The sequence below is a fragment of the Mixophyes fleayi genome, chromosome 2 (assembly GCF_038048845.1).
Source record: "Mixophyes fleayi isolate aMixFle1 chromosome 2, aMixFle1.hap1, whole genome shotgun sequence".
NCBI lineage: Eukaryota > Metazoa > Chordata > Amphibia > Anura > Limnodynastidae > Mixophyes > Mixophyes fleayi.
This window is the reverse complement of record NC_134403.1, coordinates 230,308,996-230,321,595: the sequence shown is the minus strand read 5'-3', so window position 1 is coordinate 230,321,595 and position 12,600 is coordinate 230,308,996. Positions and strand designations below refer to the sequence as shown.

General features: G+C 39.7%; 1 protein-coding gene across 5 annotated transcripts in view; it reads right to left on the bottom strand.

Annotated features, from left to right (window-relative positions):
- ELAPOR1 (endosome-lysosome associated apoptosis and autophagy regulator 1) overlaps positions 1-12,600 on the bottom strand; it is a 298,128-nt gene that overhangs the window by 61,825 nt on the left and 223,703 nt on the right. For all 5 annotated transcript variants that reach the window (XR_012688102.1, XM_075195584.1, XM_075195585.1 and 2 more), the window contains 3 exons: positions 8,501-8,675; positions 8,279-8,375; positions 5,943-6,044 (listed from right to left, as the gene is read on the bottom strand). Coding sequence is in view for 4 of the 5 variants with exons in the window: in XM_075195584.1 (XP_075051685.1) it covers positions 5,943-6,044; positions 8,279-8,375; positions 8,501-8,675 (374 nt within the window). In the remaining variant the exon portion in view is untranslated. The remainder of the gene's footprint in view (positions 1-5,942; positions 6,045-8,278; positions 8,376-8,500; positions 8,676-12,600) is intronic.

Below are 12,600 nucleotides of genomic sequence, written 5' to 3'. Positions count from 1 at the left end.
CTGTAAAAGGCATATCCCAGCCTCTTGCTATTCCTAGGCTGCCGGTGACAATGGTGGTAATAGTCGGCAAATTTTTATGTGAGGAGCGGGAGCACTGCTGTCACAGGGCATCGGTGACTGTGAGAATAAAACCAGTAATTAATTGGTTAGTGGCCCGTCCTCAGCCTACGAAATGATCCTTGTTACAGTCACTGAGATGTGACTGGGGCTCAGAAACAGTGGTCAGGGAATGTGCGGGGCCAGAAGTTAGTGCCGCTATTACTAGAACAGGTACCATCTCTATCCCAGGGATAAGCTTTTAACCGGCTACTCACTCAGTGAGATTTAACTTAGTTACTATACAGGAGGACGCACTGCACTGAAATAATCTAAACCAAACAGTTGACACAGCTCTATCGCCATCTACAAACAAACTTTGTCCCTTTACTTATATGAGACCACGAAGCACTTTTCAATCTCCCGCCCTAAACCAAGTGAAGTGAATAAATTAAGTGACGTCATCGAGGGGCGGGAGGTTTAAAATGGGAACTGTAACAGCCGCTCTCGCACCAGCTCGAATGGATTAAACTTTGGAAAGAGAGCGGTGCCAGGGCTAAAAATGTTTGTGTGTGTTCCCCTTAGCCCCAAAACTCCAGTCATCTTCCTTCCATCAGGCAATTATCGCTAATTTATCTGGCAAACAGAAGGAAATTTCTTAGCGAGAGGGGTACAGCCATATTTGTGCTCTCTAGTGAAGCCATTTTCAGTATACCCAGCACAAGACTATCAGACATGTGCAACGTTATGACATTTTATGAAATCCCCTATCTTTAAAATGGGGCATGTTTTACCAAAATTGAAAAAAACTGTAACTTTCTCAAACTTGTGAACCCTCAAAGGCACTCCTCAGCCCTAATAGTTTTCTAACAAAACTTAGCGCGTGTCTTTAAACGCCCTGTACACTGAGTTACGCTCCCCCAAAAAAACAGAAAAACTGTGACTTTTGCAAAACAGGAAGTAGAAAAAAAACGGACAGATTTTGAAATTTAGATTGTTCCTAAATTGTCATTTTTTATTCTTTTTTTCTGAAATTTCACATGCGGCACCTGTGGACAGTTTCCCCATTCCCATGCCAAATTTCAGTTTAATAGTTTTAATACTTTTTAAAATGTAGACCCTCAAACACCATGCCCCCCCTCTCACAAATTCCCTATGGGAAAAAGACGTTTTTTAGATGTAATCTTAATATAAGGGCACGACTGTATAATATTGAACAGTCCAGGGTTTTGAGCAAATTTGCCTTTATTGCTTGTGCCAGATTTAGACATACAGCTTGATAGTAAAATTTCAACCTCACATTAATATTATTTATTTACATGGCGCCATAAGGTTTCCGCAGCTCTGTACAAATGTAAAGTACAATACAAACAGTGGATCGTACAGCGTACAACAAAACAGAGGAAGACGAGTAAAACCAAAATGCCATTAGCTCCAAACACAGCAAGTACAATGGCTTAGGTAAAGAGGAATGGAGTTGAGACAGAAGGGAAGAGGGCCCTGCTCATAAGAGCTTACATGCTAAAGGGAGGGGAAACAGACAGCAGGCACAAGAGGAGTCAGTAGAGGGTATGAAGCACAAGAGGAGCATGAACAGGAAAGAGGGAGAAGGAAGGAGAAGGTTAGGTGGATGGCTGAAAGGCTTTGAGGAACAAGTACATGTTCATTTTCATTATTCCTCTGAGGATGGCTATCACATCACAGTACTACTGTCTCATTATCTTCAACCATTCTATTGTAACTTATTTTCTATGAAGCATTTAGTAGCTTGCAACACTTCCTATAAGCATCAATGACCAAATATTTTCTGATTAATGATTACCTTTGACACTTATGTTAACTTTTAGACATAGATTCTTAAAAATTTCGATGACCCTTATGGGTGACATATTATATCTGGACCTAATTTACTACTTCACATTTTTTGACCACTACTTACAAAATATTGTACACACATAAGTTTTTGGTTAAACTTAAAAGTATTGAACATTTAGAAAAACATGAATTACTATGCAGTATTGAGGTACAAAGTCTTTATTCCTCAATACCCCATGAACAGGGTATGACATTGAAGAGTAATAAATTAAGTTGGTATTGAAAGCAGATTTGCCATCAGATCTTGTGGGGGGGGGGGGGAGGTTACACAATTATTATAGCTTGCTCTTGAAATTAATTAATTTAGATTGCAGAACAATTATTGGACCTAACATGTGCCAGAGTTGTGCAAATATATTTATTTATAATATCCTTGTTTCTTGAAGATACTCATTTGGCAATTGATATCCACTGGTATACATTTGTGGGTGATATAGGGCCTGGAATATACATCCGGTAAAACAGCACTTTTCTGTGCTCTAATGCACGGAAAGGGCTGTTATTACCCCCTACGTGAAAGGGGAGTGTCCTGGGCGTGGAAGGGGCATGTGGCCGTACGCAGATTACAGTTTTGGTGTGCCCAGCCATATTGCACAGAGCCACGGCCATAGCAAGCTATACGGCTGGGGAGTTAACTCACATTTTGCCCGGTCGACGCACCAGCCTCTTGACTGTGTACAAAAAATAGATCGAAAAAGAAAAAACGCATGGGTCCCCCCTCCTAATGCTATTAACCCCAGTGCTGTCGGCCTACTCTTATTTTTTTGGGACAGCAACAGGACCTTGGGAATATTTTGGTTTGTTTTGGTTTATGGTTTCAAACCTAATTGGATTGAAAGCTTAGAAGATTGGATCCCATACAGATGAAGACATCAGATGGTAAGTATATGGGGTTTAATTATTTTTTAATAAATATATGTGGTTATAACGAGGGATTTGTGTTTTAATTAAAGTTTTTTTATTTTTTTATTTTATAAATAATGTGGTTTGAAAGAGGTTATGGTGTTTTATTTACATTTTACTTTGCGGTACTACAGGTTACAGCAGGCATGGTGGCACATGTGGTTCTCCAAGTGCTAGCATACCCTGGCTGCCAGCATGCTCAAGAGTGTTAGTAGCAGCCCGGGCCAGCTAGTGTTTTAAACATTTTTTTTCTCCTTTTTTTTTTTACAGACTTTATTACCCTACACTAGTACTAGTGCCTCCAGCATGGGGCTGGTTCTCCCTAGAGGGGGGCCTGCACAATTTTTTTGTGGACCCCACTCCCTAGGGAATCCAGCCCCATGCTTAACAGTCTGGGGATGGTTTGTCATTCAGACAGAAGGACCGGCTGTTGCAAATCCCCTGGCTATAGTGCCACCTACCCTGGCTGGTTGGCCTAGTGCTGGCTTCAGTGAAATCGGGGGGATCCCACACATTTTTTTTCCCCGATTTCACCACAACCAGCACTAGCTTGGCAGCACTAAGGATAATAGCATTAGGAGGGGGGGGGGGGGGTACCCCACACGTTTTGTTTTCCCTTTAATCTATTTTTTGTATACAGTAAAGAGCTGGCGGGTCAGGTGGCTGTACTGTCACACGATCTGCCAGTTTAGCAGACACTGAATCTACGGACGTACCTACAACGCTTTTGTACTACCGCAGCCCTGCGCCCAAATTCAACAGGCCACAGATCTTGTGATTCGTGACTTGATGAATTCGAGGCAAAAACAAAATACGGGCATCATATTCTGAGCCTGGGTTGCACTCAGAATTCGTGCCCTAATGAATCAGACACATAGGGGTATATTTACTAAACTGCGGGTTTTCAAAGTGGAGATGTTGCCTATAGCAACCAATCAGATTCTAGCTGTCATTTTGTAGAATGTACTAAATAAATGATAACTAGAATCTGATTGGCTGCTATAGGCAACATCTCCACTTTGAAAACCCGCAGTTTAGTAAATATACCCCATAGTCTATATTTGGAGTCTTTTTGAATTGATGAGAATTGTCAACATGGCACATTCTACTATTAACGTCACATGGGATAAATATACTGAAACAATTAATTTTTTGGATGTACAGGTTTCAATAATTGATAAGATAATTGAAAGATATTTGTATTATAAACCTAAGCTAAAAGTAATATACTACATTATAGCAGTTTTCATAATCCAGGTTTGACAAGGGGGTTACCAAAAAAGTCGGTTCACTGGAATCCATATCATTACATCAGATCATGAGAAATTTGAAAAAACAAAACAAAAAACCCCAGCTATTGAAATGATTGATAAATATGTCCAGAAGGGTTATAATAGTGAGACACTGATTAAGTTACAAGAGGTGTTTAAAACCATCCCCAGGGAGAATAGAATAATATTTGTTAGAAGTTATGACTGCAAATCTAAATGTATTAATATGATCCTACATAAATATTAACCATAACTAAAAGTGGATGCTCATTATGGTAAAGTATTTATGGATACACCATTATTCTCATATAAAAGAGGTTTCAATATTTCTGACACGGTGATAAAAGCGGTTATTAGTGATTCAGCTATAACTACAAGATTTTTATCTACTTCACAGTTTGGAACATTCCTGTGTAGGAACTGAGAAGCATTTATGTAATCGCCAGTACAATGTAAACAGATACAATTAAAATTTTATGCTACATGTGATAGTAAAGGGGTAAAATATATGTGGGCCATAAAATAAAGACTCACTGAGCATAAATCGAATATTTGAATATTTAATATGGAGGATAAAAATTTTGAAAAAAAATTGTGAGAAACCAGTTGCAAACATGTCTTTAACAGCAATCATAATGTTTCACTGCTACATTGACAGGTATTGGAGGTAGATGAATTGCCCCATAGAGGCAGTGATCTAAAACCACTATCCTTTGAGTATTTGAGTACAAAGTTAAATAATAGGAACCTATTCTATGTTCTGTTCATTTTGGTGCATCAGTAGTACCAATTATAGGAAAATAAGCAATGTAAGTTAAATATTTTTAGTGGAAGATAGTGGAGGGAAAGGGACTGTCTTGGGAAAAACAGAACACAAGGTCGATCTAAACTTCTGCAAAGATTTTTTATTCAACAACCTGCAGAGGTACAAATCTTGTGAGCCTCCATACTATGCTGATGGTAGGCCATCACCAGTAAAACTACAGGTAAAACAAAATATCCAGCTTTTTATAATATTGTAATAAGAATTTCAAAACATTTAGATTTCATAGCCATGATTTTTTCCTTAGAATGACTGGTCAAATCGATAACCACTTAACCACGAGTACCCCATCAAATTAAAACATTACATGTCAAATATAAAGAGACAACTTACTGTAAACCCCAAGTAACGCAGACTCTGTGTGTGACAAGGGATGTGAAAAATGTACAATCTACAATACAACACATCCTTCACCACACATATGCCCCATCAAACTTATTGGGGCATATTTATTAAAGACAGCATTTTTAACAAATTCCCTTTCAATCCTTATTGCAAAGATAAGGATTGAAAGTTTAGGTGTATTTATTAAAAAAACTTCAACAGGAACAGCAGTCATGAAAATCTGCTGTTCTTACGAAGACCTCTCTTCTATCTTTCTTATGGTCACTATTGCAAAGTGACCACCTTTGCCATAAATATAATAAATTTGCACATTACTTAAATTTAATGTTTAAAAACAATAATAAATAGGCCCCATTGATTCTAAAGAATAGTAGGTCTTCAAGAAGTTATCAGAAAGAATAGCAGTGCCTTACAGGGAATATTCTAGTGAGGTGCTGCCCTTGATTTGTGGATCTCCCAATAGCAATTGCTAAAGCAGTGAAAAAAAAATAGAAAAACATTTATTTAAATTTTGTATTGTAGTTTTATTTCATCACTTTTTATACTGAATATGTGTGTGTATTATTTGCCATATTATCCCACTCCAGCATTCTTATCTCAGCACTACACTACACCTTAACGACCTCTGTCTATGTAGGAGTGTGCCTAGATTACTACCATTTTTTTTAATTCTAAAGAATAGTACTCACCTTGGCAGGGATACTGTGCCTACATCAGCTTTCAGTGGATTACAACGCAAGCGGATAGTGGTAGCACGACCAGAAGGACAGGGTTGAGTAACTTCTTTGGACCTGTTAGGATATAGAGTAAAGTAGATATATACAAATTCCTGCTTGCAAAATAAATAAATTACATAGAACCTGTCATCAGGTTCTAAACATGGTTTGTATGTGCTTTAACAGAGTGCCTTGTGCAGGGGCGGATTGGTAATAGGCCTTACCGGGAAGTTTACCGGTAGGCTGGTACCCTAAAGAGGCTGCCTCTGTAATGAATTAAAAAAAAACATTCCCAAGCACTCCCGATGTGTGCGCCTGTGCTTGGTGTGGGGCATTCAGCGGGGGAGGGTGGCCGTTTTGCGCTCCGGTGGCTGCCTCTGTAATAAGTGAATTTTTTTCCCCCTCACTCGGCAGAAGGGGTTGCCGCTGTTTGCTGGGGCCGGCCCTATCAATGACCTAATTGAGACAGGCAGCTAGACAGCCAATCACACTGCTGCCAAACTGCCTGTCATTTCATAGCACGGGGCTTTGCTGCGAGAGGAGTCTAGGGACCTGCCTACTGTCAACAATAAGCTTCCTTCAATGAATATTTGCAGACAGCAGCTAAGTGCAAGAGGCCGACGGAGGGGGTGTTATATGTCTGTGATTGTTTGTATATGTATCTACGATAATAATAATAATAATAGTATGTATATGGTAATAGTATATATAATTGTCTATATATGTACATGGTAATGTGTATGTATGTATATGGTAAAGGGCATGTATGTATGGGAGTGTAATATGCCTGTGTGTGTATATGTATCTATATGGTATTATGTATGCATCTATGATAATAATAAAAATAGTATGTATGTAAATGGGAATAGTATATATCATTGCCTATGTCTACTATATATATATATATATATATATATATATATATATATATATATATATGTTTGTGTGTATGTGGATATATATATAGCACTGTGTGTGTGACATTGTGGGATGTGAATGATAGAATCCCTTGTAGCTGTGATTGACAGCAGAGAGTGTGATTCGCTATATTTATTAATTTCACTATGGCTATGAAGTGATCCTCTTTGATTTACCTTTGAGAACAAATGCTTGCCATTGGACTGTGGATTGATTGGGCCAGAAACTGTGTGCAAATCATAGGCCTTGCTAAATCATACAAACTCTGCTGGAATTCCATGCATAAAATCTATTGCTTTAGTTTATCAAGTACATTGGAGGTATTTTTCAAAGGTTCCAGTTAAAAAACAAACTAAAAAACCCTCCAATGCCTCATCCTGCTGAGATCCCCATAGAAAGTCAGAGGCTTTCTTTACAAAAAGCAATATGGCGACAAAATACCTGCAATATGCTGATTTTCTTTTTCTATCTGATCTCCCGATCAATTGCTGCATTTTTTCTGTATCAAGTTTTAAGCATCCAGTAGAAAAAAGTATTTGTGCTGCCATGCTCTGAGTGTACATTTTTATGTGTTGACCTTTTTCTCTGGTTCTTTATTTAGTGGCCATCTGGATGCCCTGTGTATTGTGTGGCAGTCACAGGCTCCTCCTTGTATTGCTATGATAATGCTGTGCTAACCCCACCTACAATTGATTTGGTCCCGCCCACATGAGGCCACTTTCAGGGGTTTTTTCCAGGGCCACTTTCAGTTCCCAATCCGCCCCTGGGCTTGTGTAATGAGTACAAAAAAAAAAGTTCCTGCATCAAACCTGTTTTGAGAGAGAACTCTGAATGCACTATTTAGTTCTCCAGCTCCCATGATACATCACAGCAGGAGAGTTGTTAGGAATAAAATAAGCCAGCCCAGGAGAGATCATAAAGTGTGCTTATAGCCTAGATTTCTAGTGAAGGTATAAGCTTCAGTGAGTTATGTATTTTGTGCACCTTCAATGGTGAACAGGGGCATAAAGGAACAATGTTTTTGGGTGTTTTTTTGCTAAACAAATAAAAAGCCAATTATTAATACAGCTTTGTGAATTTAAATTTACCAGGTCTTGATACTAATGTGTACTATTTTAAAAATGATATTATTTAGTTAATAAAGAAAGTCACTTTTTCAAATGTATTACTATTTATATTTAATAATATTTAAGTACCAAGTCTTAGCTTACTGTTTCTCATCTTTCACACATAGAGTACCTGTCTGCTTTTTCCCTTTTTTCTTAACCATTTGCATTACCATTAAAGACTTTTAATTCATTAGATCATGTTTTACTGTTATTTAATCAATGATTAGCCTTAGTTTATTTCTGCATTAGATAATGAATTTATGGTGTGGAAACCTGGTGTACCTGTAATAGAATATGATGTCTTTTATGAGTGCATTCTTTCCAGGAAACAGATCAACAGGAGAGGAGATATTATCCAGAATTGTGTCTATTGTCACACCTGATGTGGAAAGAAGAGAGAGAGCCATAATTATAAGCATAACCAGTGCTATTTTGCATCATTCAAATATTGAACCAATAGCAGTGTAATACAGCTGCATAGTGGATATATGTCCTGTAACTCACCTATCAATTTGTCACCAAGGCTAATCGGCTGTGCAGACATTAAAGTCTTATGAACAAGTTTATCTGATGGCATAATAATAGACTGGCAAACATAGGAAACCACAGATTGCCATAGCTCAGTATCTGATCCTCGGGAATCTGACATATTTTGCACACACATAGCCAACTTTCTCCCCTGTAAGATTGAGTAAATAATGTCAAACTAGACAAGTATAAACATTTTTGCTAGTAGCAAAAAATGTACTTCTCATGAATGTATTTAATCTTAGTAAATTGTAAAGAACACAATTATTAAAACTTATGTCATTTGAAAATGTAGTAGTTTCAAGGGAGATTTTCCACAAAATGGTGTATAATTAGGTGTATTTTTATAAATACAATGTCGCACAAAAATCTACATATTTATAGTTTTATTGCTGAATTAAATGACCCAACACGGGTGATGACTTGTCATTTGTTTCTGTGCTGAAAAACAACTGGCAGACCATTTTTTTATTTCTTGTATCAGAGGACCAGGTCCTATTGTTTGATTTACAATATAGTCCCCTGCACTCATTAAGGAGAACAAAGCTAAAAAAAAGGAGTAACTTTGCACCTTGGTAAAACCATGTTGCATTGGAGGTGGGGTTAATTTTAAAATGTGGGGACAGATTTATAGTTGAGGTAGGACATGTCCTAGATCAACTTTAAATTTCAGTATAAAAATAAAGTTATAAAATATTTGTGTGCTACATGAAAAAACAGCCAGTATATTCTCTATGTGCAAAATAATCAACTAATATACACCTCTTGCATTGGAACATGGTTTGTCCAGGATTAAATTTACTTCTTTTTTGCCTTGTTTTCCTTAATGTCTCAGGCCCTATGCTGCTAGTAAAATTACAAATTCCATGCATTTTTTTTTATTTAAGAAGCACATTTAGGTCATATTGCATGTTTTAATAAATGAGGCCCATTATGTTTCTAAAATAAATTACTTTGTTCCAAAATATTTCAATATACCTACAGGTCCAAAATCAGTAGAGAAGAAGGAGGGAGGATGTTCTAAATGCAAGCAGACGTGAAACACTAAGGGGTAAATTTGAAGCTCCAAGTTTTGAAAAATGAAGATGCTGCCTATAGCAACCAATCAGATTCTAGTTATCATTTATTTAGTACAATCTACAAAATGACGGCTAGAATCTGATTTTTTGCTATAGGCAACATCTCCACTTATCAAACCTGCAGCTTGATAAATTTACCCCCATTTGTCAATTGGTAATAATTTTGACATTGCAAAATTAATTGTATAACCTGTAATGAGCCATATCTTTTAAATAACATGATTACTAACTGGTATAGATATATATGGCCTTGTCATCTGTGTAATGGGCCTATTTAATATCTGATATCCTGTTATTCCTAAGAAAGAAGAATCTGGGGGGTGTGGCCTAACTGCCATTTTGGAAGGACGTGCAGGCTTGGAGCTCTGTGTCCCGGGACCCTGAATATCACCTTTTGGGGCCTGTTATCTACCTATTTCTGTTCAGAGGGCTGCCTAAGTGCCGTGGGCACGGCTGAAACCTACAAGTGCCGCATTTGAGGCAGATCCGGTGGCTCCTTGCACAGGGAAGTGCTGCAGCCCGGCTTGTGTGTATGGTGTCACCCATCCTACCTTTCTGAGGATAGCTGCATGGTTCTTTGGCCTCCTGCCCTGCTCTTGGTGCCTCCCCGCCGGATGTGGGTCTGTGCTGGAGCTTGAACCGAGTGAGAAGACCGAAAATTAGCCACTTCCGGTCCGCGGAGGTGCACTTCCGGTCCGCGGCTGGGCACTTCCGGTCCACGGAAAACGGAGGCCAGATCCCCGGCCTAAAGTTGGAGACTCCTCTGGCACCACCAGTGTGGGAGAGGACCTCTTCAAACACCCATTGCAGGCGAAAACCGGAGGTCTTGGACACCCGTACATCCGGTTCGCCACAGGGACGCTGTCTGTGGGCTCACATCATTGAAGTCTCGGTGTCTTCCTCATTAAGGCCCTCGGCACCTCTCCACACCTTGCCTCACTCGCAGTGCCTAAAGTAAGTGAGATCAAAGTATATGACTCCATTGCCCCAACCTGGAGTGGCAATCTGATTGGCCCAATTAGATTGTAGTATTGTGGAATAATACTGCCCTCTTGTGGTGGCTAAAAAAAAAATAATAAAAAAAAAAAATACTACATCTACTGTTTATTGCTGTTGCAACTATTTTCATCTAGCTAATGTCTATTTGAAGGAGCAGCGTCAAATCACGGTCTCTTTACACGCTGACACCCATCTGCTGGCCCTTATCCGGTCGCTGAATATGTGATCTCCTCCAATCAGGCTGGACCGGGACTGACCCCTATAATACTGACCAATGTAAAAGTGTGTCCCTTTTTCGCCTCCTTTCCTCATCCCAGCCTTCCTCTGCCCCCTTCATCCTTCTCAACTGGCCGACGGCTCCCATCTTTTCCGTCATGTCCAACAAACCAAAGAAAGTGACCTCCGGGTCCTCTGCTAACTTTTTTGGTTCAAAGAATAAACCGTCTTCCCCGCCTTCGACTCGTACAGAAGCGCCTGGCTCCCAGCCGCCTGCTGAAGTTGAGCTGGACCCACAGATCCTAGCCATAATGACCAGTCTACTAGAAGGAGTCAAGCAAACATTCCACCAAGAACTCTCCAAAGTTGTTAATGACTTTAAAACCGAACTAACCTCACTGGGCAACAGATCTGACGCGCTGGAATCAAAAACAGACGACCTCTGCCGCTCACAAACTACGATGGACAACGAACTTACCCGTCTTCGTGACGAAGTTGAGACTCTGAAGGAACAGCAGGAGGACTCTGAGAACCGATCTCGTCGTAACAATATCCGTATCCGAAATGTCGCTGAAGAAATCTCTCCGGCGGATCTTCAAGCTTTTCTTAAAGACCTTTTTCAACATATCCTTCCGGAGCTTTCTGACACTGACTGTTTGATGGATCGTGCTCATAGGGCTCTTCGGGCCCGTCCTGCCAATGGCCTGCCTCCTCGAGACATTATTGTGCGCCTGCACTATTTCCGCACAAGGGACCGAATTCTCTTCGCGACTAGAGATCAATCTGCTCTCTCTTTCCAGAACATGGACATCCAGCTGTTTCAGGATCTTGCTCCCTCCACAATTCAGAAACGGAGAAACTTGCAGCCTGTTACTAGGATTCTGCGTCAACATAATTTCCGGTATCGCTGGTGCTTCCCGTTTCAACTTCAGGTGTTTGCTGCCAACTCATCTTATTATATTAAAACGGTGGACCAAGGACAGGAACTATTGGCGAAATTGGACATCCTTCCCGTAACGATTGCTTCGCAGACCGGCTCTCCGAAGGCCCAACGATCAGCGCCTCCACAACCAGATTGGACCCGTTCCTCCCGCCGCAAAGTCCGAGATGCTACGCCGCCATGACGTGTCTTTTATTGTTACTGATCATTTCCTTTGCTAATGTTTCATCCCCACAGGTGGACTTCCTATACGGGTTGGAGCTCTGAGCTCCTTGTCTTCATCTACAGATATATAAGTTTTTCTATGTTACCAGTTTGTTAGTATATTTATAGTGGTATTTGTTTGACATGGCGTTAAATTTGAAGTATCCTGTTGCTGCTATAATCTCTTGTGTTTTACTTTTGGTAAGGTGATCCCTGCTCCCTTTACTCCCCCTCCCTCCCTTATACTCTCCCCCCTCCCCCCCTCCCCTAAAGCTGAAGAATCTTAAAGTTCCAATACTAATATGTTGTTAATGCACACTTTTTTGCGGTTAGTTAATACTATTGCAGGGGAAAAGGAGAGAGGGAAGGAAGTTTTCTTTTTTCCCTTTTTTCTTTTTCTCTTCTTTTTGTTTGTCTTTTCTTAAGATTTTTTCATGGGTCTACGGTCCTGGTCTCATTCCACTTTATACACAGGACCACCCCCCCACGCACCCTTTGATATTGTTATTTGTATTTACTCTCACTATGTTTTTGAACCCCTTCTGGGTTCCTTTCACACAGGGTTTACGCCCAATTGGGCTCCTTCTTCCTCTTCTCTTTTCTTTCTTTTCTCTCTACTCTCCTTTTTCACCTTTTCC